At 40.9% G+C, this 26,008-nt stretch overlaps 1 protein-coding gene across 1 annotated transcript in view; it reads right to left on the bottom strand.

Annotated features, from left to right (window-relative positions):
* Positions 1 to 6,257: 6,257 nt before the first annotated feature.
* Positions 6,258 to 26,008, bottom strand: part of ENPP2 (ectonucleotide pyrophosphatase/phosphodiesterase 2) — a 107,799-nt gene continuing 88,048 nt past the window's right edge. The window contains 6 exon segments of the mRNA XM_082674440.1: positions 6,258 to 6,831; positions 11,372 to 11,528; positions 13,399 to 13,531; positions 16,705 to 16,782; positions 17,481 to 17,616; positions 18,599 to 18,735. Of these exon segments, the coding sequence (XP_082530566.1) occupies positions 6,661 to 6,831; positions 11,372 to 11,528; positions 13,399 to 13,531; positions 16,705 to 16,782; positions 17,481 to 17,616; positions 18,599 to 18,735 (812 nt within the window). The 3' untranslated portion in view covers positions 6,258 to 6,660.

The raw sequence follows: 26,008 nt of genomic DNA, 5'->3' as shown, positions 1-26,008 counted from the left end.
TAACTTTATTTCCCTAAAATAAATTTCATTTCTAATCTAAGATCTAAGATCCCAGCTAACATGGCTTACATGATTTTTTTTGCTTTTGTTTTTTTTGCGGTATGCGGGCCTTTCACTGTTGTGGCCTCTCCCGTTGCAGAGCACAGGCTCCAGATGCACAGGCTCAGTGGCCATGGCTCACAGGCCCAGCCGCTCCGCGGCATGTGGGAATCTTCCTGGACCAGGGCATGAACCCATGTCCCCTGCATCGGCAGGCAGACTCTCAACCACTGCGCCACCAGGGAAGCCCTACGTGATGTTTTAATTCAGTCTTTACGGAGAGTTCTATCTTCCCCTCCAGGTTACACCAGAATCTAGTAAATGGAGAACAACAGGAGAAGTATTGGGTTGGCCAAATTGTTGGTTCAGGTTTTTCCGTAGGATGTTATGGAAAAAAACAAACAAATTGTTTGGCCAAACCAATACAACAGGCATGGACATCTACACTGTGCATATCCCCAGGTCCCTTGAGGTTTGCCCATCTTCTGTTTCCAAGCCACAGCCAGGACCTCCAGGACCTAGGGCTCCATCTCTCTAAAAGGATCATACAGCACATCCTAGAGTGTAACCACCGCTCAGATCCACAGACTTCTCTCTGTCCTGAATCCCAGGAAAGTTCCCTTTCTCTCTTGGAACTCTAAAGACTGTTTCTTTCCACATCTTCAGCGGGTTTAGGTTTTCCCAAAAGAGTATACCTGCAAATCTCCAGCGTTTATCCCACTGCCTAATACGGCCTTGTCTTCTCTCCTCTGCCCTGAAATGCTGGCCTCCTTCCTCTATCTTGGTTTTTCTCACTCTATATACCTTACAAGGGTAGTGGGGCCCACATGTATTGTATTAACTGACACCTACATACCAGGTGTGCAGATTTTTCCTTATACTGAGTCTCCTACTTCCCTTGCTTCCTGGTCAGATTCGCCGAGACGACTTGTTCACACTTCCATTTCAGCCCTAATAAATGAATGACTTAATTTATTGTCTCCTTGTTACTCCAGCATCTTTCCACCTGTTCCTTTTCCTGGAATTTTTGGGTAATGGCCCCATCATTTCCCCAACTGCCCAAATTAAAAGCCTCTGAATTATGCTTATCATCCCTCTTTCTGTCAATTGAACCTCCTATGTATCTGTCAGATTTTCCCCTGCTTTCCATCCCCCAAACTACTGAAACTGTCTGGGCCTTCACCCGTATACAGTAACAATAAGACTCTTTACTAGATGCCTACCCCAATTATGCTATGCATTGAAGGAAGATGGAGCTTCCTAAGTCACAATCTTGAGTGGATTGGTCTTCCTAGTAAACAAGTTCCATCAGGATGAAGCCTAAATCCTTTCAGCAAGCTCCTTTATTACTTGAACTCAGCCTCACCAGTCTAACTTTTAGTCTCCACACCCCAGTTCCAAAGCCAGCACAGGCATATGCTCCACGAAACTAATTTCCATTCCCTGACAGTGTTACGATCGAGCTTTCAGAATTCCTACTTTTGCAAATGTTTGCTAGAACTGACTTCTTTCATTTTCTCCCTGAAAAACATTTACTAATTCTTCAGGTGTCTTACTGCTTGAATGTCATCACTTCTCAATGTCTTTTCTGATCTGCTCTTCCCCTCTTCCTACCTGAAAGGCATTTTGGCATGCAGGAATAGCATGGCTCTTGGAGTGAGAGAGGGATTCAAACACTGCCTTTCTCCTCTTTACCTATGTGGCTGTGGACAACTCGTTTTTCAACAGTTAGCCTAATTTTTCTCAGCTATGAAACGTGGGGTTTTGTATGTACCTCAGGGCTGTTAATAGCAGTGAAAAACATAACATAGGTAAGATAACTAGCTCAGAGTCTGGCATATCGTAGGTGCTTAATAAATGCTAACTTCCACATCAAGGTAGAGTGACTCTTCCTTTCTGTTCTCACTAAACGTATGTTGCATTGTAACTGTATTTTAACATATATATGATCCACTGTACTGTAAGACTTTTAAAGTTAAAACTATTTCTCATGCATTTTTGTATAAAGAACACTGCCAAGGGTCTCAAATGTTCAGCTGAACATTAATCAGCACCTGAGTTTCCACTGAAAGGCAGGAAAAGAACCACCTGAAGGAATTAGAGGGAACAGAGTCCAGGGGGAATTAGAGGGAACAGGGATTGGAGTTTTGCCTGTTCCCAGGAACCAGAGTGCAAAATTTCATAGGACAGGGACACAATTTCCACTTTCATATTCCAGCCCAAACTGGACATCCCTGCCAGGAGCGGGGACAAGAGGGATCAAGGACACGCGCTTCCTAGAAGTGCAGCCCAAACAGGAACCACTGCCGCTGTTGGCTGAGCCTCTAGCAGGCTCTACTTACCCCAGCCTACAAACTCAAACAGCTAAATCTTGTTCCTCACCATCCCATACAATCCCTCTCCTCCTGGGAGAATTCCCGTTGCCTTTACCACTTCCCACCCGCAGGGCAGCCCCAGCCTGACTCGGCAAAGAGATAGGGAGAGACAGCTGAAGTCAGAGGAACACTAACAGGAGGGTTGAAGACCTCATCCACAGCCCCCCTCCCCCCAGCCACCGCAAGGAATAATGGGCACTGGAATCCGGGGCAAACCCGATTGACACCAAACACTGCTTTTGCTTAGATTTTTTTTTTTTTTAAATCAACTCTCCTAAAAACAATTCAGAATGTTTTTACCCTTGAGAAACTCTGTGGCTGCTTCCCTGGTTTACTCTATTTACAATGAGCTCGTGTTAGAGAGTCACTTTCTGAATCCATCCACTAGAACAGGACCACCGTGCTAGCAAGCAGTTGGCAACGGGCTCAATGAAAGCATGAATGGACCAAGGTCTCAATAAAAAAACAAAAAAACAACCCCAACTTAAAATAGTCTTCCAGACCTCATTTTAATAGAGTTCCTGTCCATTCAGAGACTTTCACGAATAACCCCACAATTAATGACATGTGTTTATCGGCAAAACCATTCACTTGAAATATACAGTGGTCGGTATGGAGTTTATTTATGAGAAAGAAAGACTTGACCTAAGGATTAAAAATAGAGTAACGGTACTCAACTAAATTTGCAGCTGCTTTGCCCAAAAGCCTCAGGTATAACCTATTTTTAGAAGAGTTCAATCTGAGGTGATGTGCAAATCTAGCTAAGCAAGGAGCTTGCAAATATTTTTAAAAAGTAGAATTAACACTTCTCTCTTGTAATGCTACTTTTGGGAGTATTAATGCAGAATTACTGCACCTAATAGGTGTACCCTCTCATATCAGACGTATTTTATGTGGAATTACGTTTAGAGCATACTATGTAATTATTGCATATCCATGCCAATACACTGAAATCTTAAATTGAATATTGTCGTACCTTGGCTTGAAACTTCTCAATTATTTTCCGTTGCACTTAGAATAGGATCCTCAGCAGGGCCCATTAGGATCTGCTGACCTATCCCCAACCAACCCACCTTTGTGTTTGGCCACACCTACTTTCTTTCAGACCCTCATGCATCCCGAGATTTTTCCCCACCCCTAATCCTTGGCCCTGCTCTACCTTCTCATCCTTGTTCTTGAGGCCATTTCTTCTCATCCCTCAAGTGTTGGCTGTAGTGTCATCGAAGGCTCTTCTCTTTCCACCCCCTTGTCCCTCAGCACCTGTTATCCTCTCACAGCACACATCACAACTAAACCCTGGGGTTTTTTAAGTGGTCTCGTTCTCCCACTAAAGTGCAAGTTCTGCGACAGCAGGAACCATGTTTATCTTATTGAGTTTTAACCTCAACAGCAAGTATAGGTACTGGCATGCAGTAGATGGTCAATCAATCATTACTGAATATTAAATAAATGATGAGTGATATCCCAATTCATTTCTACCATACTTTTGTTACCAAACCAGGTTTGTTTTGCCTGACTTGCAGCAGACCAAAACACTGAGACATTGAGTTTTGCAGCAGAGAGAGGATTTATTTGAAAGGCAGCCAAGTGAGGTGGCATCTCAGAGCCGCCTCCCAGAAGGCAAGGAGCTCGGGGTATTTTTGGGATTAAAAAATAAAGAAGCAGGGCGGTCTGAGGCTTGGGGAGCACAAGGATTGTAAGGAAAGGTGACTGGAAAAAGGTGCAGTAGTCAATCATCATTCTGTGCAGGGCTAACTAAGCCACAGGCCTCTGCACATTAAAAAATGGAGGCGCTTAGCACGATCTGAAGGTGGAGTTTTTGGCCCTGTGATGTCAGAAGGTCACCGAGAGTGGACACTCGCGCATGCCCAGTTGGAGGCTTGGTGGTCCTATCCAGTCTTAACCAGCTCAGCTCAAACTAGACAAAGCTGACTCCGGGTTCCTGGAAAACAACTTGGGCAAGCGACCTATTGTTTAGGCTACATGCCACTTGGAGGACACGCAAGTATTTTTGATTCATGAAGGCAGGTGAAATGAATTTGACTAACGATCGCCCACGCTTTCACTTCCACACTACCTACCCCAAACTACAAAGCCCAATTCAAGCCTTCTCCATTCCCAGCTTCATGCTTCCCCTTTCCATAAAATCTTCTCTGAGCTCCTCACTTTTCAATATTTACAGACAAAGCATATGAAGTGCCAGAGGCGTGCCTGGACTATCATAGCTGCTGGATAAATACAGATGTCAACAGTATGACCATGTTCATTTCTTCCAGCGTATTCCCGTATCTGTGTTTCCCAAACATCGGTTTTTCTCATACCACCTTCATGATTTTTCGCATATCCCCACTACCATCTGTCCTACTTTTGTTATTATGTATTTTTTATTTCACACAATGTTTTCCCTCTTTTTTTTAAATAAAATTGTTTGTTTATTTATTTATTTTTGGCTGTGTTGGGTCTTCATTGCTGCGCACGGACTTTTCTCTAGTTGCAGTGAGCAGGGGCTACTCTTCGTTGCCGTGTGCAGGCTTCTCATTGCGGTGGCTTCTCTTGTCGAGGAGCATGGGCTCTAGGCACATGGGCTTCAGTAGTTGTGGCTCACGGACTCAGTAGTTGTGGCTTGCGGGCTCAGTAGTTGTGCCTCGTGGGCTCTAGAGCGCAGGCTCAGTAGTTATGACGAACGGGCTTAGTTGCTCCGCAGCATGTGGGATCTTCCCGGACCAGGGCTCAAACCCGTGTCCCCTGCATTGGCAGGCAGATTCTCAACCACTGTGCCACGAGGGAAGTCCCCACAATGTCTTCCTTCTTACGCAGATTTACTTTTAAAGGAGAATTTATAGAAATTAAAAACCCATTTCACTGACCATAAAAGGTGGCTGCTGTAAAAATTAACATGATGAAAAAGAAGTGCTGTTCTTTTTTTTTCTTATGGGAGGTTACTAACTGTTAGAGACATGGCAACACTAAGATGCAGCGTTCTCCCTGACACAATCAGAAGGACTGAAAATCTCTGAATGATTCCTTGCTTTGTGCTTCATTATTACTTAAAGCCACAACTGAGTCGATCAAAAATCACCCCACCTATCATTCAGACCCTTCTGTCATATTGCGTGATTACTAACACTTTTCACTTGGCATTTATTATTCTCAACTTTGATTGGTTAATTACACATTTATGTCTATATTTCATCCCAGTGTCTTATTCCTCTTTATATCCTCCCTGGTTCTTACGTTGATACTTATACAGAATATAGCCTTAATATAGTCTCTGTTGAGTCTAATAAAAGCTTTTTTTTTTTTTTTTTTTGCGGTACGTGGGCCTCTCACTGTTGTGGCCTCTCCCGTTGCGGAGCACAGGCTCCAGATGCGCAGGCTCAGTGGCCATGACTCACGGGCCCAGCCGCTCTGCGGCATGTGGGATCTTCCCGGACTGGGGCACGAACCCGCGTTCCCTGCATCGGCAGGCAGACTCTCAACCACTGCGCCACCAGGGAAGCCCTAATAAAAGCTTTGAAACAACTTGATCAGAAGAACCTGTTCCTCCAGACTTCAAGATATTTTTAAAATAGATAGGTGAGAGAGGATATTCAGGAGTTCTTCTGTTTCCTCTGCCCTTCTGATTTCCCATAGATATGTACCTCATCTACCTCATCCGGGCCATCACAGTTGAATATTAAGGATGTCCTTTTTTCTATGTGAACTACATCCAACTAAGAAGAGGGCCCAATACAAGAAATGTGTACATTTTATGCATGAACTATACCAGAAGCAAACACTCTAATTTATGTGAAATAAAGACCAAATAAAACCAGAAGAAAACTGAATGTGTGATTTATTATATTTAAGATTGGTCTATAAGGCTTAAATATGTCTGTCATAATTAACAGTAAGTGAATGCAACTTTACAAAATCAGTATTTCAATACAGTACAGGACTAAATGTGGCAACTGTGCATTGAAAAATTGATATTTCCTCAATGCAAATATCAAACGTGCAGCACCATTTAGAAGCTTCCACTAAAAACGCAAGCTGCAGTAATTATTACAAGCTCTACTCAGAACACAAGACTACCTATATCAAGCGTTAGGGGAAAACAGTGGAGTCATTCAGGCGTAATATGTCAGATTTGGTACAGGATTAAAATACTAACTTTTTTTAATGTCCTGGTTTCAAATTAATAAATACAAAAATAATATAAAAATATACACCAGTTGATAAGACTGCACCGCAGAGGATCAGAAGGTTAAATCTCGCTCTCATATGTATGCAGGTATGTCTTTAGCGTCAGAATTTCTGGATAGCTGCGACTGGTCTTGCGGAAGAAATCCAGACTGGTAAGATGTTCGATGTCCCGCACCCGAGCCGTGTGCATCTTTATAAGCTCTTCTACCCATTTGGACTCATCCTCTGAGCTCTGCAACAGAAAGGGAGTACAGAGTCAGAATTTTCCAGAGGAGTTTCTCTACACGGTCCATTTGCTCCACGTCCACAAATGACCTCTACATACTCCTGCACCCAAAGCCAAGGCGTGTTATTCCTTCCTGGCCTCCCCGCCTCTCTCCCACAGTGCTGCTGGCAACGGGCCACAAATACGGGTCCTTGGCTGTGAACATTTTCAGCAGCAATTAGCTGTACCAAATAAACCAGATGTGTGGTGCGAAACGGCATTCGATGCAACATGTTCTCCTAACATAAATCAAAATTGGGAAAACCAAAGGCCCTGGAGAATTCAGTGATGTGTTTCTTTCCCCTGCTGTCAAATTGCAATGAGAAGTACAGAGCATGAGGATTAGGAATGCTCCTCTGCCTCCCAAGGAAAGGAAAGAGCTTGTGCCCGATGCACAAAATGATGTGTGTGCATTTCTAGTCCTTCAGAAGAATGTGCTAGATCAAGGACATCCTCTATTAGACGGCAGTGAATTGATATTTGAATGAGTTCGACTCTAAGCAGCTCAGTTGATACACCTGGCACTTTGGGGCCCAAGAGGCCTGAGTTGGAATCGCAACTCTTCCACTTCCTGGCTGTGAGACCTTGCTGAAGCTGCTTGACCTCTCTAGGCCTCGGTTTCTTCATTGGTTCATAAGAATAATAATGCTTACTTCAGCTCCCTGGGAAGGAGGAAGGAGAGGAAGGAAGAAGGGGAAAAAAATGAGTAAAGTAAGGAAACAACATCATGTGTTTTCCCATGATGGGAAGGAAGGAAATCTCTTTCTGTCTTAACTACTTGCCAAAAATTGCCTCACTGGCACAAATTCGAGATGAAAGACATTTAAATGTCCCGCACTAAACAATTGATTTCACATCTAAGTAGAAACAAAAAGGCAGTGCAGATAAAGCAGTCCTTTACATTTAAAAAATATCTTCTTTCACTTTTGAGGGAACTTGAGAGAAGGAACGAGATCTGAGAACCTTGAGAATATGGAGAAATGTCTACCTTCGTCAGTAGACATGGGGCAGGAGGGTCTTTGCCAATAATTTTATTCCCAAATGCCTCCGGAATTGCAATGGCTTCCAAAAGTCTTTCTACAAGTCGAAGGGTAGCTGTGCGTCCCAGGGCTGAGAACGTTCAAGCATGCCCTCGCCCAAGTCTTTGACTGCAAGTGGTCTCAATGAACGACCCACCAAAGCCCAAGAACCTGCACTGGGTTTTCTCAGAAAGCTCCAACCCACACGGACCTGGACAGGGAGCTCCGGCAGCTTGTGCCAGTGCTAAATATGTACAGGAGGGTGTTGGTTCAGGAAACTGATGCCTGGCCATCCCAGGCAAAATGAAGAAACAGGAAGAAACTGCTTTGCAGGCTGGGGGAAATAAGGATTTTAACCCTCCACGCCCCACCCTCCTAACCCAAGCTAACCAAGATCTCTGCGAGTCATAGGAAAGAACAGGCCCAAATATAACTCTACCCACAACGGTACTGACCAATCCTCCGTGTGACCACATAATTAACGAAGTAGGAGGTCTCCAAATGGGTCGGGACCCCCTCAGAGTAAGCAGAGTAAGCATGAAGTGATATTTTCGGGAGAATTTTCATATTCAACTCATTTATTTGAGTTTTCAATGGTCAGTAAGTCTAATGTTTCCTTTGTAAATGTAAGTCATTTGAATGTGTGGACAAGAAGTGAAAAGGTTTTTCCTAATTTAAATAATGGCTAGCCGGGATTATACGAATTTGGGGGAAAATCTGTCTTTGGCTATTTCTTTCCTTGGGAAGTGATTTGCCAATTTCATTTGAGGGGCATTCTCCTCTGGTTCTCACAGGCTAAAATCCGGCCTCCAATTAGTCAAAATACTGGGCTATGTTACACATGAAGAAAAGGCCTTCTGCCTCTTGCTAGCAATCCACAGAAGGATTTGCTGCAGGAGACTCTAGTACAAAATGCAAAACTAATAAAAGCCGAATAAAAGTTCATGTGCTCCAAGAGAGGAAAAGAAAAACTTTAAAAATAAATTTAAAAAATAAACAACTTTACACATTAATGCAAACGAAAGCACAGTCCAGGAACTTGCTTAGTGTTTTTCTTGCTATGGACATTTATCCTTCACCTGCCTTTTCCCCCTAACTTCCTCCCAAGTGAATTTGTGAATTCAAGTCCCAGAAGTCTTAAGGTGGACTTTAAGGCAAGGACAGGTGTCTACGTAGGCAGGGGGTTCTTCAATAAGAGGCACGCTGGCCTTGAACTCTATAAGAAATACCCCTAAGCTCTGTGCAAAGAGGAAGATGTATGAGGACATCAGTGGATTTCATTTGTCAGATGTAACATCGGGGTGAATAAAGAACTGCCTCTGAGCTGAGTTCAGAACAACGTTTTTCAAACTCCTGCATCACCAAATTCCCCTAATGACAGGGAAATGTGAACATACATCCCCCAGGAATTGAGGTGTCTCTTAAATGGCCTACTTTAAGTCTGAAATGTCTTTGTAGTCTCTGCCTTATCTTAAACCTGTATGGCAATTTTGAATTTAACTCCATAAAATATGTGTTTCCTTTTCTGCAAAACTTTTACCTCCCCACAACAAGATTTTAGTAAAACTGAAGTTCAAAAAAGTACATCATGCTATGCAGAGGCATTACATCCCTCTCGGGTACGCCATTACCTAGTCTCGAGGGCTGTGAACAATCGAAATTGAGAAAGTCGAGCCAATAAATTGAGGACAGCTCCTCTCTCACTTGAAGTTCCCTTGCTTCTCCACCTCCCATCCAATTATGTCTAAGATCTTATTTATCCTTCCAGTACAGTATTGCTGCCTTCCACCTTCCTTTAGAAATTTCCAAGACCACACCCAGTTCAAATTCTGTTCCCTCAATCCTGGGAATCTTGCCAAAGACCTTTGAGGACCATGCTTGATCCCCTCCAATTCAAATTTATCTCCCCCAAACAGAGTCTACAATGTTGCTCTTATGCCTAAACATTTTCCGTGGTTATCTAATGTCTGTGCAATGAGAAAAAAGTCTTCAGGCCCCAAGCTTCCACTACAGAAATCTGATAAATTTGAAAAAGGATGAGCTTTTGGAATCAGAGGCCTTGAATCTAAAGTTCTACTTTTCTACTGACTAACCAGTAACCATGTTACATACTTTTTCTTTATGAGCTACAGGTTTCTCAAGAGTTAATGAAAGGGGAGGGGAAGGAGCTCATATATATCTGCCTAATAGGGTAATGAGATGATCAGAAGTAATGAATGAGAGGACCTGCACAGTACTTGGATAGTAACATGGACTCAATCAATGATAACTACTACTACTATGGCCACTATGACTACTACCACGACTACTTTTACTTTAAATCTGATTCCATGCAAACTTTAAAACCTTACCTCCCACTATGATCCTCATTTCCAATATTCTAGCCAACTTAATTAGCTTTTTCAGCCACATTTCAATTTTTTGTCTGCACCTGTTATTTTGTTTTGCATGGTCATAGCCTCAATCTTCACCTGTAATTGAAGCCATAGCCCCAAAGCTGCCTTGTCCATGAAGCTGAAAATCTCTGTTGAAGCTATTCTTAAGGGTCTTTGCCTTTTAGTGAAGCAATTTCTGTGCTTGTTCCATTTACTTTCCCCCTTGAAGGCTGCCTGGAGTGTGACTATGTTAAACACACCATCATTTTTCCCAGGGTACCTTACCTAATTAAGGAATTTGAGTACTGCTTTTTGACTAAAAATCTTCCTCTATAGATTTTATCTCCTATTCTATTATATAAACAAAAGCATAGAGACTATTACTTCTAAAATCAACCTTGGAGCACAGGATTTCCATCACATTAAAGAAACCTGGAGTAATCATGTGATTTGTCCCTGAGTGCAGCATTAGTACAGAGCCAGGAGCACAGAGCACGGATCCTGTCTGCCTTCCTGAGGCTTTTTTGCCATGCCGTCTTCCTTTCACGTTGGAATAAGTGAATCAAGAGTCATCTTTGCTATTTAAGAATGGGGTGACCTGTTACGTCTGCCCTCATAACTAGTAGCAAATGAAACTCTGATTTGTAAAGTATATATTCCTGTGTGTGTGTCTTTTTAAAAAAGTTTTTATGAATGAAATGTTCAAACATCCACAAAAGTAGAGCGAATGATATAATGAGCTCCTGAGAACTCTTCCCTCATTTCAGTAATTACCAAAATTGTGTTACTTTTCACTTTCTACAAAATATCTATGTCTTTTGCAAAATAGAAAACATGGGCACTTCTATCATTTGCCAAAATCAAACACAGAAATAGAACAACATTAAATGCACACACATCCCACAGACCCCTATGCTGAAAAATAAAAAGCCATTAGAGCACAAAGTTCCCAAGTGTTATGCAAAGTTTCCTTTGGGTCCTTTCTAAAGACCCAATTTGTGTAGTGCAAATGTTTTATGATAAGTATGTCCTAGTTCAAGGGTGGGAATATAAATTAAGACACCAAGATGAATTCCGTCAGCAAATCCTAAAGGACACTGTTCTTGAACTCACATTGCAGCTTTCATCATTGTCCGGTCTGTGAGGAAGGATGAATGAGGAGACAGAGAGGGGGCCGTCACACTTGTCGGCGGGCTGGGTGAAATCCAGGCAGCTGGTGATGATGCTGTAGTAGTGAGTTGGAACAGGAATAGAACTGCCTTCCACATACCTGAAACAGGAAGGCAAAATCAAACTCTAGCCGAGGTAGTGGCTTTCTTTTTTAAATGGTGGCCAGCGAATATTGCCCAAGTCACGAAAATTAAATTTCACTCAATGGAGTCATTTTTCACTTACAGGTGTTAACCCACTTCTATATCTTTGAATATCATGTTTTCAATGCCTGGAATCCCCTCTTTCTCTCAACCTGGTAGACTGAAAAAGATACTCCAGACAAAGAAAACAGCTTGAACCAATTCTCAGAGGCGGGACATAATGCATAGGTCAATGGAGTAGAAATGTAAGTCTGGAAGAGTCAATAAAAGTCAAAGTAAGGGGGGCTCTGAGTGCCAAAGTTGTAGAGTTTGGGCACTATTTTTCAGGCAGTAATGCTCCACTGAAGGTTTCTGTGCTAGGAAGTACCATTATGAGATCCATGTTTCAGGAAAATAACTTTCATAGACTTGTATAAAATGGACCAGAGGCAGAAAACACAGGAGCTAGGAGAGTGATAGCCCTTCCAGCCACAGTGAGATCCTGAACTTGGTACAGTTGGTACAGAGAATTCATTTACTAAAGAAAATTCTAAGAACTGAGTGCTACTGATGAGTTACAAAAGTATAAAAAATTATTTTGAGTAGAGCATAGTATAGAAATTCATAATTCCTTACCTGGTTTTCTATTATCTTAATTTTAATCATTTCAAAATATTGAAATTATAATTGAACTAACAGTATAATTTGGGCTGAAAACTATGACAATAATCAGCAATAAAATAAATGTACAAGTAGGATAAAATTTCTCTTATGGATGACTGGAAAGGGGGTAGGATAACACCTATTTTATTAGTTATATATATGAAAAAAATTAGCATTTTATGTCTGTCTGTCAATCACAATGAAACCCTCTCATATTTTGTGTTGCTCTCTGTTTCATGCATCTATAAAATTAAATGAAGAGGGCTTCCCTGGTGGTGCAGTGGTTAAGAATCTGCCTGCCAATGCAGGGGACACAGGTTGGAGTCCTGGTCCGGGAAGATCCCACGTGCCGCAGAGCAACTAAGCCCGTGTGCCACAACTACTGAGCCTGCGCTCTAGAGCCCGCAAGCCACAACTACTGAGCCCATGTGCCACAACTATTGAAGCCCGTGTGCCTTGAGCCGTGCTCCGCAACAAGAGAAGGCACCTCAATGAGAAGCTCTCACACTGAAACGAAGAGTAGCTCCCGCTTGCCACAACTAGAGAAAGCCTGCATGCAGCAACGAAGATCCAACGCAGCCAAAAATAAAATTTAAAAAATCTTTTAAAAGAGTTCTTCAAATATTAGGTATATCAGCTCCTTAAAAAAAAATTAAATGATGACCTATTATGAATTTGTTGTATTTATATCTTCTTACTTTCTCCACCAGACTGTAAGTTCCTTATGAACAGAGTATGCCTTTTATATCCCTAATAGCACCACAGAGAGGGATAGAAATGAGATTTGACCAAAGTTTATATGTAATTTCCTATTGAAATGTACTGACTCAGAAAACCTAAGGAATTCCAGAAGTCCCCCCCAAATAGTGAACACAAGTGAAAATTATCATCTTCCCACTAAAGAGTTGTTGAAGAATAAAGTTAAAAAATTTTCTAATCTTTTGATACATTTTCTTTCATGAAAATGAAAAGTGCATTTATTTACCACAAATCCTAATTCCTTTCCAACCACCAATGCCTTGTTTAATCACAGGTCCAAAAGAACTGAAGAAATCACAAGGAGATTCGAAGAGCAACAGGTTTAAGAGGTATCAGCTCTTCTCTAGTACGTGAATATTTGAAAAATATTCTTGAGTGAGATCTTGGAATTTAAAAGCACACGTTGCGTGGGAATGAAAAGCTTACTGTTTGATTTTGTCTTGTGTGTCATGTAAGCCGTCGTAGTCATAGTCAAAAATTGGTCCACTTATCACATTAACTCCATTTCTTTCTGAAGCATATTTCTTCACCAGAACCCTTTGGAAATAATTCCAGACTCCTGTACAAAAACAAAATCAGTTCTCCGTAAACAAAACTCCTTGCTTTGGCCAAATTCTCTCTTGGATGCATTAAACAAGCCAAATGTCACAAGCCAAGAGACAGTAGATCTGTTGTGATTCTTAAGAGCAATCCATCCTAAAGCATTAGCTGTGGGTGTGTCATTTATGAACCGGCCAAGAGAAAGATACAGAGACAATGGTAGAGGAGTTTAACGTAGCCCAACCAGTCAGGGAAGGATTTACGGGTGAAGTGGTTACTAGGCTGAGATCTGAAGGACAAGTGGGTGTTTCTGAGGCAAAGAGGTGGAGACAACATTCCAGGCAGAGAGAATAGTATGTGCAACAGGGGAAGTATGGTGTTTGTGGGAAATTGAAAAAAGGCTTTAATCTACTTTCTCTTCTTTCACATGTCGTAGATGGGCTAATTCTCAAGTTTATGTCTCTAGCCCTAACCTTTCCAGGCAACTCCAGACATGTTATCCAACCAGCCCTCTCAGGGTGCATTTGAAAACCTAATAATCATATCTAACAAAAAATTATCCAAACAGAATTCTTGATTTTTCATCCACTCCTGATCCAACTCTTGGCTTCTCCATCACAGCCAGTGGCACTCGCACTCACCCCGATGTTCAGGTCAAAATCTTAGGATTCATCCCTGACTTCTCTCCTTACTTCATATGCATGTGAACAAGTCCTGTTAGTGCTACCTCTAAAATACATCCCAGTCTTCCAAATCTGACCACTCCTCACAATTTTCACTGCATCCACCCTGGTCTAAGTCACTATCCTCTTTGCAATGAACTACCACAAAAGACTACTTGGCACCTTGGGAGAAACTCTTCCTTCCCCGTAGCCCATTCTCTTTGGAGTAGCCAGATGGATCCTTCTACACTATAAATGTGATTGTATCACATTTCTGCAACACCCACCTCTAACACTCCAGATGATTTCTCACTGTAATTAAAATAAAATCCCAACTTTCCACCATGGCCCTTGCCTCCCTCCATGACTTTTCCTCCTATTCCTTTCCCCCTCAGGTACATGCCTTTCTTCCTGTCTCCCTACTCACTAAACTTGTTTCAGAGTAAGATTTTGCATATGCGTTTCCCTTCATCTGGAAAACACGTCCCCTGACTAGGCATGCCTAGTTTCTCCTCCGCTATTCCTTTCTCACTTTCATGGTCATCCTCTAGAGAGGATTTCCTTGGCCTCGCTAGCTCCAATTTACACGATAGTCAATCACAGGGGAAGGAGAGGGGCAGAATGGAAAAGGGAAAAGGCAAGAGAAGGGAATAACAGAAGACGACAGGAAAGGCAAACCAAAGAAGTTGGCTCTAACATGTTAGATTTAACTTACCATGCTCTATTCTACATTGGGGTTTTGAGGTTCAGGCTGTTATCATTTTTTACCTCCCCTTATTAGAAAATGCTTGGGCATTTTTCCCATAGTGCTTCAACTGCTGATCCTCTATTCTAAATGAGAAAGACAGAGCAGCCCACCAGAGCCAAAATACCATGGATAATTATTTGCAATAAAGAAATGAGGACAGTGGGGAAGAAGTTCAAATGTTAACTTAAGCGTAAAAATTGGAGAGCCATAGAGGGAAAGAAATAACAATGAGAACAGTCAAAAGGCCAAACCCGCAGAAATGTGGCATGCGAGAAAACCATTCCCCTAGTGAAGGAGGACAGCGGGCCCTCTGTGAAAGGCCTTTGGCCACACCAGCCTCAGGGTGGTACCGTGTGCTTCCTCTATTGCTGCTTGGTCAAAAAGACATCAGTAAAGGATAAAGAAATCCAGGAAACCCTGATTTGTGGAAATTCAATGAAGCTGCATTCCATGTAATATTAGGACAAATGGATCTACGGGGGTTTGTGAAACATTTCTCAGCTGGGGCTGAGAACAAACGAGGAAACCTTTTAAAAGCATACTTTAATTTTTCACTCATAGGCAAGAGATTCTACCTTTGAATAAGCCTTTATTTACTAACTTAGGACATCAAATAAACATTTTTTTTTTTCTCTAAACCGTGTTGGCCATTTCACCAACGTCAAGTTGAGGAGGCTCGGCTCTGTAGATGACATTCCACCATCTCGTGTCCTATTTTGAGACTTTATTTCAGCCCTGAGAGTCATGTAACACAGCCCAATACTCCTTTAGAAAGTGGAGTTACGTAGAAGTGTTCCCTTTTCCTACCTTTCCTATAAGCATATATGTCTGCTCACTGTAAATAAACCAAAGGGAGGGCAAGGCTACTCTATAATGCCTTCTCTGTCTTTGAATACATGGATGGTTGGATGGATGGAGGGATGCATGGATGGAGGGAATATGGATGGATAGGCAAATGAATGAATTCTTTGTTAGCAGACATAGAAAATGGATTGTTTTTGTCATCGGACAGTTAAGTTACAAATCCATAGAAGCCATAGAAGTCATGCAATCAAATCTCATAATTTTATAAATGACAGGCTAGATGGCATTTCTATGATCACATAGCCAGTGTTCACACTCCAGAGACCAGAACTCAGTTTTGGGGCTGGGGCTCACTGTGCCTATACCATTCATTTCATCACTACCATCCACAAATATTTATGTCATATACAAAGAAATTATGAGTGTATATAATTTGCACCGCCCTAAAACCTACTGAACTTAATTCTCTGATGATTCAGAAGACCCTTTAAGCTCTTGCTGGGTTTCGGGGTTAATATTCAGAATACATCGCCATCCCACTAAAGGAAGAAGGTGTTAGTGGCTTTTACTGTAACATTCTATAAATAAATACAGATGCTGTTAAATGTCAGGGTAGCCTTCAAAATACAGAGAAGACTCTTTTAAACCACTGAGCATTGAAATAGAGAGAACACCGGATTAGAAGGAAAGCACAAACTTGGTTTAGCTCAGCTTCTGCCATTCATGGGTCACTTCTTGTGACTTCAATTTCTTAATTATAACCAAGGGATAAAAAAAACCTGCCAAGCTCCCTCACAGATTCATATTTTGGCTTAGCAGTAGAGAATTTACATTAAAGTTCTTCAAAAATTATAAAGGCTAAACACATGAAAGGTATTATTATTATTAAAATGAATAGAGAGGTAGGAAAGGTAAGTGGTAAATTTAGAAACATTTCTTTCCACAAATAATAGTCTACTAGGTAAATATTAGACTTACGTTTGAAAGCAGGATACATTGGAACCATATTGGTTACAAGGAATGCATCATATTTAGTTTCTGGCAAAGAGCTCAGATCTAAACATTGGGAAAACAAATAGTGCCCATTACATAATAAAATCGACATCAATAAAAAAAGGAATCTTCTAAAATGGTCCAAACAGCATGAAATGCATGTATCTACTCTTTTATTCCTACTTATCCCATTCTTTATATACCATTTCCTACTTCCCTTCCCACTCAATCTCTTTTCTTCAATCTCTTTTCTCAATAGTTTTCCTTAAAAAAATTTTTATGATTCTTTTTCTTCCTACTTAGTCTTGGGTCTACTAAGTATTTTATAAAAGAATTCTTTGATTTTACTGGCATAATTTGGACTTTTAAAAAAATGTCATCAAGGTAATGGGAGAGAATTAAAGGGCTTCATGTATTCTTAAGAGATCACCTCTATAGTATTATGTAAAAGATTTATGTCAATAATTTCCTATTTCACTTTCAGATGCTCATTTAGTGATGTCAGGTGACACACAGAATATTCCCTTGCATTTTAGAATTCCCCGGGAATAGGATTTGTGAAAGCTGGTCTCTTTTCTGGCGGCTGCTTTTGGAAGGCTCCCAGAGAAGTTCATCTCCTCAATCTCTTGAGCGCCCCTCTGGTTTTTAGGTTTTTTAGAAAACCTAAAAACCACTGAAATCCTAAATACCAAGTTGCACACGCCAGACTCCACAAAATAACATCCCTCTAGAATGGTCAGATCCTGCTATCTGTAACTTACAAGGAGGAAAGAGGAATCCATAGGACATCTGTTTATCATTTTTGTAGGCCAAACAGCTCTGACTGAAACTCGGAGAAACACGGACATCAGGCCGGACGCAATTGGTCAGGTGTTCAGGGATGCCAGAGACCTCAGCCTGTATGGTAGTCACAGGTAGTCAGCAATGCCATGGCAGAGATAACACCAAACCAACAGGGAAATACTGAAGCCAGATCGTTTGGTTCCAGACAGCCAGAATCAAAGCCCCATTAGCTTTTACTATAGCTCATATTCTGATATTGACTCTTTTTTTTTTTTTCTAAGGACCTCAGTTTTAAATGTACTAAGCTAGTAACTTTTTAACTCTTATGTCTTTAGTAGCAGGACTCTCTGATCAGTCTTAGGTGAAACAATAATACGCAAGGCAGAAATCTCACTGTTGATATAACAAATGAGATTCCACATAAGACAGCTTAAAAAATAATATTCTGAGAAATAATATAGACATATCTCCTATTTTTAAAAAAAAGACTATATATGTATTGTATGTGCCTGAGTACAAATGAATAAGAAGCTGTGTTTGGGGCAGTGGAAATAGTCATTTGTATTCAGAGTTTAAAAACATAGTTCAACTGCCCAATGAATTTTTCTAATTCCTGATATAAACTTTCTTACCTCATCTTTACCAAAACTGAAACCCCGACATAAAAACCTTCATTAAAAAAGAACAGGATGTTGATAGTGGGGCAGGCTATACATGTGTGGAGCCGTGGGTATATGGGAAATTTCTGTCCCTCTCATTCAGTTTTGCTCTGAACCTAAAACTGCTCTAAAAAATAAAGTCTATTAAAACAAATGGCCAGATATTGGTGGCTTCTGTAACTAGTGGATCATGTCGAGCAGAGTAAAAAAAAACTAAAAGAATTAGTATGCTATGCTATTTCACCTATTACCATGAAGTTTTTAGAACACTGCAGAAAGTCTAATTCAAAATATTTTACAACAGATCCAATATAGGATTTCTTTCATCAGGAAAACTTAAAATCTTGTCTAAGACAATTCTGTTCAGCAAACAATCATTATCTTAAGGCAAGGAGCGTAATGACATGAAGAACATGAAACCCAGTTTTCTCAATGACCTGTTTGGAAACAGTGTACGATGTCCAGAGTGGCATTAGGAATATTTCACTATAACTGCTTTCAAAGTCAGTGTGATATAAGATATCATATCTAGTCCGATAAAGCACTGCAGGCCGTCCATAGAGGAGGTGTCTCTCTAGGAAAGAAAAAAATAAACTGTCTTAAACGCATATTAAACTGTACATCAAATGTTAAAGAAATATTGAAAGAGTCAAATTGTCCACGATTTGCTTGCTTACTTATTAATAATGTAGCTCCTTCTTCTTAATTTAATCAGGTTAGTTTTCCTAACACTTCTGTGGTTTATTTGATCACCTAAGCATGGGTCAAGGCTTACAGTTATCAAAACTGTAATGTAAATACCATATTTATTTGAATGGTTTTTTTCAGTTATAAAGAATTTTAATCTGTATGGGAAAGACAATTATTTATTAAATTTTGAAATGATTCAGCTGAATGGGAAGTCAAGACAATTAGATTTTTATAGAATTAATTCACTTGACCCTGGAAAGGCTCATCAAATTAACCAAAGATTTAATTAAGAGGAAGGTACTCTTTGATCATTATTTGTAAACTGCAACTCAAATATGCATTATTTCAGCATAAAAAGTGAGTACTAATGAGCATTTAAAGTAAGTAGCTTTGTGACACGGAGGAAAACTCTTTAGGTAAGAACTTAAAGGAACATGTATAGATAAAATAAGTGGCATTCAAGGGGGTCCTTTAAATACAAAAGGGAGGTCATCGGTTACCAAAGAACTCAGTTAAGACCCCAGAATGTAGATTCAGACCCCTAAGAGGAAGCTCTCCTCTTAGGAAAAAATAAAGGTTTGAAACTTTATTCTTCTAGGAAGAAGACATGGGAGATTAATGTGCAAACCTTCATTCTACGCCCACAATAAATGCCTCAAGCTTGATCTGCCCATTTTAGACAGGCTAAAGTCAGAACTGCCATAGATTCATAGAAATTGGGGTCCTGCAGACCAAAATATTGAGAGACTGAGGCTTTGGCAATTCACAATCCCCTAAGTGATAATCCAAAAAAAAAATTGTTTTACTATGATTTCTATTAGAAAATAGTCAGTTCTGGCACTTACTAAATTATGTATACATGTTGCTTTAATTAAAGTATTACCATTCTACACAAGTAACAGAGAAAACCCTTTGTAGATTACTTTGCAAGACCCTCCCAAGTAGAACTGCTGATTTGAGGCAAAACAGCCCACAGTTCACAGCACAAGCCTGTTCTGGGTAGTTGGGCTTTGTCAACATTGCAGTAAATGTAGAAGTCTTGGTAAAGCTACCAAATTTGGGGACCCACCCCTAAGAATTAGAACATAATATGCTAATATCGTATAAATGAAATATAATGAAAAGCCAGCAAATCATAACAGTAGTACTTGGGAGCAGTTTACCAGGTCAGACTTTCCTTCAAAACTCAAACCAAACCTTTTCTAGCTTCAAAATTTCCATTAACGTTTTCCTTGATTTCATTTTTGCTGCCTCTGAATTTCCTGGTTTCAGCTGGAAGCAGAAGTATCAAGATTCTTTGAGAAGCTATTCTCTTTTTATCATTCAAGTTTTAATGCTTACCCAACACATTCCTCCAAGCTCAGATGCAAACCTGGCATATTATCCAATCTATCCCATTAAGAGGACAACAAAACAGCAGCCATAGTCCTCTATGCAACACCCCTCTTTAGAGCAGCCATCAATCAACACTCTTAGACAATCTATAGACTCCACCAACTCTGGTTCCTCCTTATTTCTCACCATTCCTCAACATAGCACTCCATTCCATGAAGGCTGATTGATTTGTAATACTGCTCATAATCATTGTCAACAACTCTATGCTATTATATATATGACTCCTTTTCTCTCTACTGGGAATAACTTCTCCACCAGTCCTGTCACTTATCTCCCTCCAAATTTTTCATTAATGTATTCCCCCCTCATCAAACATATACTGAGTACCTTCTTTGTGTCAGGCCTTGGGCTATGGAATAGAGATACTTGGTAAAGACAATTAAGATAGAGCTTTTGGGCTTCCCAGGTGGCGCATGGGTTGAGAGACCATCTGCCGATGCAGGGGACATGGGTTCATGCCCCGGTCTGGGAAGATCCCACATGCCGCAGAGCTGCTGGGACCATGAGGCATGGCCCCTGAGCCTGCACGTCCGGAGCCTGTGCTCCGCAATGGGAGACGCCACAACAGTGAGAGGCCCGCATACCGCAAAAAAAAAAAAAAAAAAAAGATAGAGCTTTTACCCTCAAGAAGCTCACAGTTCAATTAGAGAGACAAACACGGCATAAATAACTAAAATGCAATATGCTGCTCACTATATCAGAGATATCTATATAGTGGAACAGGAAAACAGAGCATGAGGCATGCCGCAGATGGGGATGAGGTGGCATCAGTACGGACCTTACAGAACTTATGAAGCTAAGCCAGAGTGACCCCACATCCCATTTATGCCTGTTGCCCTGGCATAATTGTCCTTCTCACCTTCAAAAGGGGATGACAAATAATATGGTCACATAGCTCAGCTCCCATGAAAGAGACATGGGGAGGAGAGGGAGAAAAGGACAAGAGGGGAAGAGACATCTTAAGAGTCACTTTCTCCTGAAAGATTTCTCCAGTTAAGCTTCTCCATCTCTACTCATGCTTCTGCTCTGCATGTAGAAACTCAATTTTCTTTGGAAATGTGGGTGTCATAGCTCCCAAGATATGCACAACTGCAGTTTTTGGCACACAGTTGGAGCCCAAATATATCATCATCTGACTAACTTTTTCTCAATTGTTAACTGAGCATGTATGACATGAAGAAAAAAAAATGTAGTGGCTTTGGCAGTCTCCTAATATCCAACCAAGTTCCCCAACTGACCCAAAAAATCTACTTGGGTCTTCCTATTGCATAATAGCATCATCTTAGAAAGAGGTGAAATCATCTTTGCAGTAAGAAACACTTTAAGGTCCAGAAACAAAATTTAGATTTCCCTTTTTCAGTTTATCAGGGTATCAAACAATCACAGGTTCTTGGTCACAGCCTGCTACTCCCTATGACATCTTAGACAAGTCACCCATTGCATTTCTGTTTAGCAAAAAGTCCCTTGTTGAGCCACAAGAGTGTACTTGAAGCTCACTCTTTGGACACATAAGTGCTTCATCTAGAGACCAGCCACCCTGGAGATGAGCCTGCAATCTTCTGCTTTTGAAATATGTTCCTCGTGATTTCTTGATATGGATCTAGGATAGCTTGTGTCTTCCCAGGCTGGGTTCCTACTCCGTGAAATTCCAGACAGAGCCTCCATTCCACACTCCAGTTCCCTGTTTACAATAGTGGCTGGCATTTTTGGTACATGCCACGGTTCTCCTCCAGATACCACGTCGGCAAAATACTGTGAGGCAAATCTTTTTAAGTGGTGTGGACTTCCCCAGCGCTCATTCTTTTTGTCTTCCAAAACTTGGTCATCCAGACTTGAGTGTGTGTTTCTTTTCCCTCTTCAGCTTCCTGATTCATATTCCCACAGATTAGCTGGCTGACTTGAGAGCCACATGAAAATCTCTCCTCTTTTTTGTTTTTATTTTAAACATCTACTCCCACAATATTATGCTCTTACATTTTACCACAAAGTCTCTACCCAAGGTCTTTCCTTTTCCTATGTCCTTTCTCCTCCTTTGCCTTAGAAGTGTCTACTAGCATTTACTGCCATGTCAACCTCCTCTGGGATTAGATTTGATGCCTCTGGTAGGGTCCTGTTCTTTCTTACCTCAACCCTTAAAACACTACGCTGGGGCTTCCCTGGTGGCACAGTGGTTGAGAGTCCGCCTGCCGATGCAGGGGACGCGGGTTCGTGCCCCAGTCCGGGAAGATCCCACATGCCGCAGAGCGGCTGGGCCCATGAGCCGTGGCCACTGAGCTTGCGCATCTGGAGCCTGTGCTCCGCAAGGGGAGAGGCCACAACAGTGAGAGGCCCGCGTACCGCAAAAAAAAAAAAAAAAAGTATACCACAATAATCCTAGGGGAAGGTGATTATTCACCTTATTTACCCTCAAGAGGTCCTTCAGAACAAAACTGAAGGTTATGCATTTCTGTACAAAATCTAAAATGGGTTTTCTTCTACCCAAAAGAAAAAGATGTTGGTTTTGTTTTAAAGGCTACCCTTAAACCAAACTTGAAAACAGTATATCTACAAGCTCTCATTTGGAGGCTATAAACAAAAGGTAAAGAGGATCTTAAAAGTCAGGCTGTAAAGTTTGATTTTATTTTGTGTAATGAGGATTTTTCCAAGGAGTTTCTGCATTCTAGGACCACAGCTACTAAGTAAGTGACTTTAAGAGAATCCAAGGGAAACCCTAAGGAACAATCAAAGATAATACCAGAAGACTGGGTGACTTGGGCAGATCTGTGAGTGTTATCACTATCAGACAAGAAATATTTACTGAATTGATGAATCACTGCAACAAGCATACTAACATGCATACTTAATTTTAAAAATAAAGACTAAGATTTTTAGAAACCATAACTTTCAGGTGGCAATGGTGTCAAGAAACAGCACTCTCGGGGCTTTCCTTGTGGCACAGTGGTTGAGAGTCCGTCTGCCGATGCAGGGGACACGGGTTCGTGCCCCGGTCTGGGAAGATCCCACATGCCGCGGAGCGGCTGGGCCCGTGAGCCATGGCCGCTGAGCCTGCGCGTCCGGAGCCTGTGCTCCGCACAGAGACCACAACAGTGAGAGGCCTGCGTACCAAAAAAAAAAAAAAAAAACCACTATGCTGTAATTCATCAACTGGCTAAATCTCACAATAAAATAATAACTTAATGAGGACACGGATTTTATCTATTTTGTTTACCATTGTATCTCTACCTCCAACAATGCCAAATATCTATGTGGATAAATAAATGTTTTATTTTATTTTGCAGTACACGGGCCTCTCACTGTTGTGGCCTCTCCCGTTGCGGAGCACAGGCTCCGGACGCGTAGGCTCAGCGGCCATGGCTCACGGGCCCAGCCGCTCCGCGGCATGTCTGATCTTCCTGGACCGGGGCACGAACCCGTGTCCCCTGCATCGGCAGGTGGACTCTCAACCACTGAGCCACCAGGGAAGCCCTGATTGTTTTATTTTTTAAAAAAATACTGTTCTTTATGACTTTCAAGAACTGGCTTTCTATGTATAACTTGCCTAATATTCCCTCTCTAGCTATTCAGGACTGCTTTAAAGTTAACAAGAATTACTAGTGTTGAAGTCATTTTTCTAACCAAACTAATTTCTCATGGCGTGTGATAAGGAGCCAAACACATAGGTGTTAAGAGGATGTTTAATTCCCTGTCTCACAAAGGTGATAGTGAATGTCAACCTGACTAAGAAAATACAAAACATGGTTTAGCAATGCTAGTAGAGAAAAGACTAAAGTGAAAATAAATAGTGCGATTATTCTTACAGTAAAAATTATACCTGGCTCAAGTGCCAGAATTGCTTGCTGTGAGAAATTTAAATATTTCAATTTCATTCATTTATCCATTGATTCATGGATTACAAAATGAAAATTCAATAAGTTTGCCAAGACATTACATACATGTGATCCAGAAAAGCAGCCATGCAATTAAGATCCGGAATTCACTACAAATGTAGAAATAGTAAAGCTTTAGCAAGAAGTTTAGATCCCAGTTTTTGAAGCTCATATCTGTTCTTCCTCTTCATTTTAGTACAGGACTTGATTCTGTAAGTTTAGTATTCGTAATAAAATATAGCCTAAGATTAATTTAATATACCACTGTTTTGTTACCTCACATTTACCCTGGGTTGTTTCACTGTTGGAATGCATAGCTTTTACATGTGTGTTTGGTACAGATGTATGAGTGGTTTTATGTCATATGACATTAAAACAGTTACATATGAATGTTACAAATGGAATGGGCATGGCCTGTGGTTTATTCTGAAAAAATCAGCTACCTATACGTGTATTTTTTTTAAAAACTCGGCAGGAAAATAATACAACTTTACATTTGTATAGAACTTCAGGTCTACAAAATGGTTTAAAAGCCTCAATATATATTAGAGATAGCCAGAAAGGGGAAGTGATCGCTCTGAGCACAACACATACAGCACCTCGAATTCACGAGGTTCTACTCCAGCAGAGCAGACGTTGACTATTTCCAGTGGGGGACTAGACTTATGACCCAGGACTCACCATAAAGGCCTGAAAGAACTCAGACCAAGAAAATGTCACTTTGCAGCTGAAGAAATGACTGAGACAAGACCCTTAAGGAGACAGACACCAAGAGACAGAGACAGAGAGAAAGAGACAGGAGAGAGAACACCGAGGCTTACATGTATCCTAGAATCTAAATGAGCAAATGCTTTGCACATAATAAGGCAATGATATATAATTATTTGAGTTTCATGTAATAGTTTTAAAGTCTATCTTGTATCACTCCAGCTATTGGCAATTGCAAATAGACATTATTATACACACTAACAAAACAATGCTGTATAAACTTAAACAACCTTACCAAAAGTCTATTGAATATTAAACTGTTAATTATAATAAAAATAAATAAAGTCTCCCTTGTATCATTAGAGACTATCCCATTAGGCCATGAGCAGACCAAGAAGGTGTGCTACCATGATCCTCCCCTAACATTTTATGTCACCATTGTGAAGTTACATGCTGGAAACTATTGGTGACACAGCTGACAGAACCAGACGTCTCAGAGAAATCAGCTCCCAGCCCAGGGTAGGCGCTCAACAAAAACACGTGAGGGCCCATTTCCATGAAAGTATATAAACTTTAAGCCTCGGTGACATAAAATCATCTAGAGATAAGACACATATTCACCTCTGAGCAGAGCAATGGTGCGGTGAGGTCAATAACTATGGCTCTTTCCAGCCCTGAGAGTCAGTGATTCACCTAGAAGATGCCTCTTATTTTTAAGCTCAGAAGTTTGAGGCCACTGTCTACGCTGACTTGTGGGACTGGTTTTGTCCTATGAGCACACTGTCACGAAAAAACTAAATGAAAGATTTTTTTCCCAGATGGAAATGTTTTAGGACCATGAATAGTCAGAGCTTGAATCAGCGAAAACATTAGAGTCCATTCAAAGTTATCATAATTAACTATTTCATTAGTGACTTTTAGAAGAGAAACATCTCAGTAATATTTCTCTGCCTTGGTGAGTGAATATTTAAAAAACTCAAGTCATGAGACTCCATACTCCTCGATCCTGGCAGCATTGTAATTTTTCCAATTCTAATGACACCGCAGTCCACTAGAGGTTTGATGTCAAACACTTCAAATCACTTCTAGATTTGTGAAGGATTTGTGTACCTTCCATCAACTAAGTCCTATCTCAAAAGCCGTGTTCATCCAATTACATGCCAAAGAGTCTGTGTGTTGTATCATCAA

This window comes from Grampus griseus (assembly GCF_964374135.1).
Source record: "Grampus griseus genome assembly, chromosome: 17".
Taxonomy (NCBI): Eukaryota; Metazoa; Chordata; class Mammalia; order Artiodactyla; family Delphinidae; genus Grampus; species Grampus griseus.
Note: the sequence above shows the minus strand (reverse complement) of the source record. Positions and strands in the feature narration are given on the sequence as shown.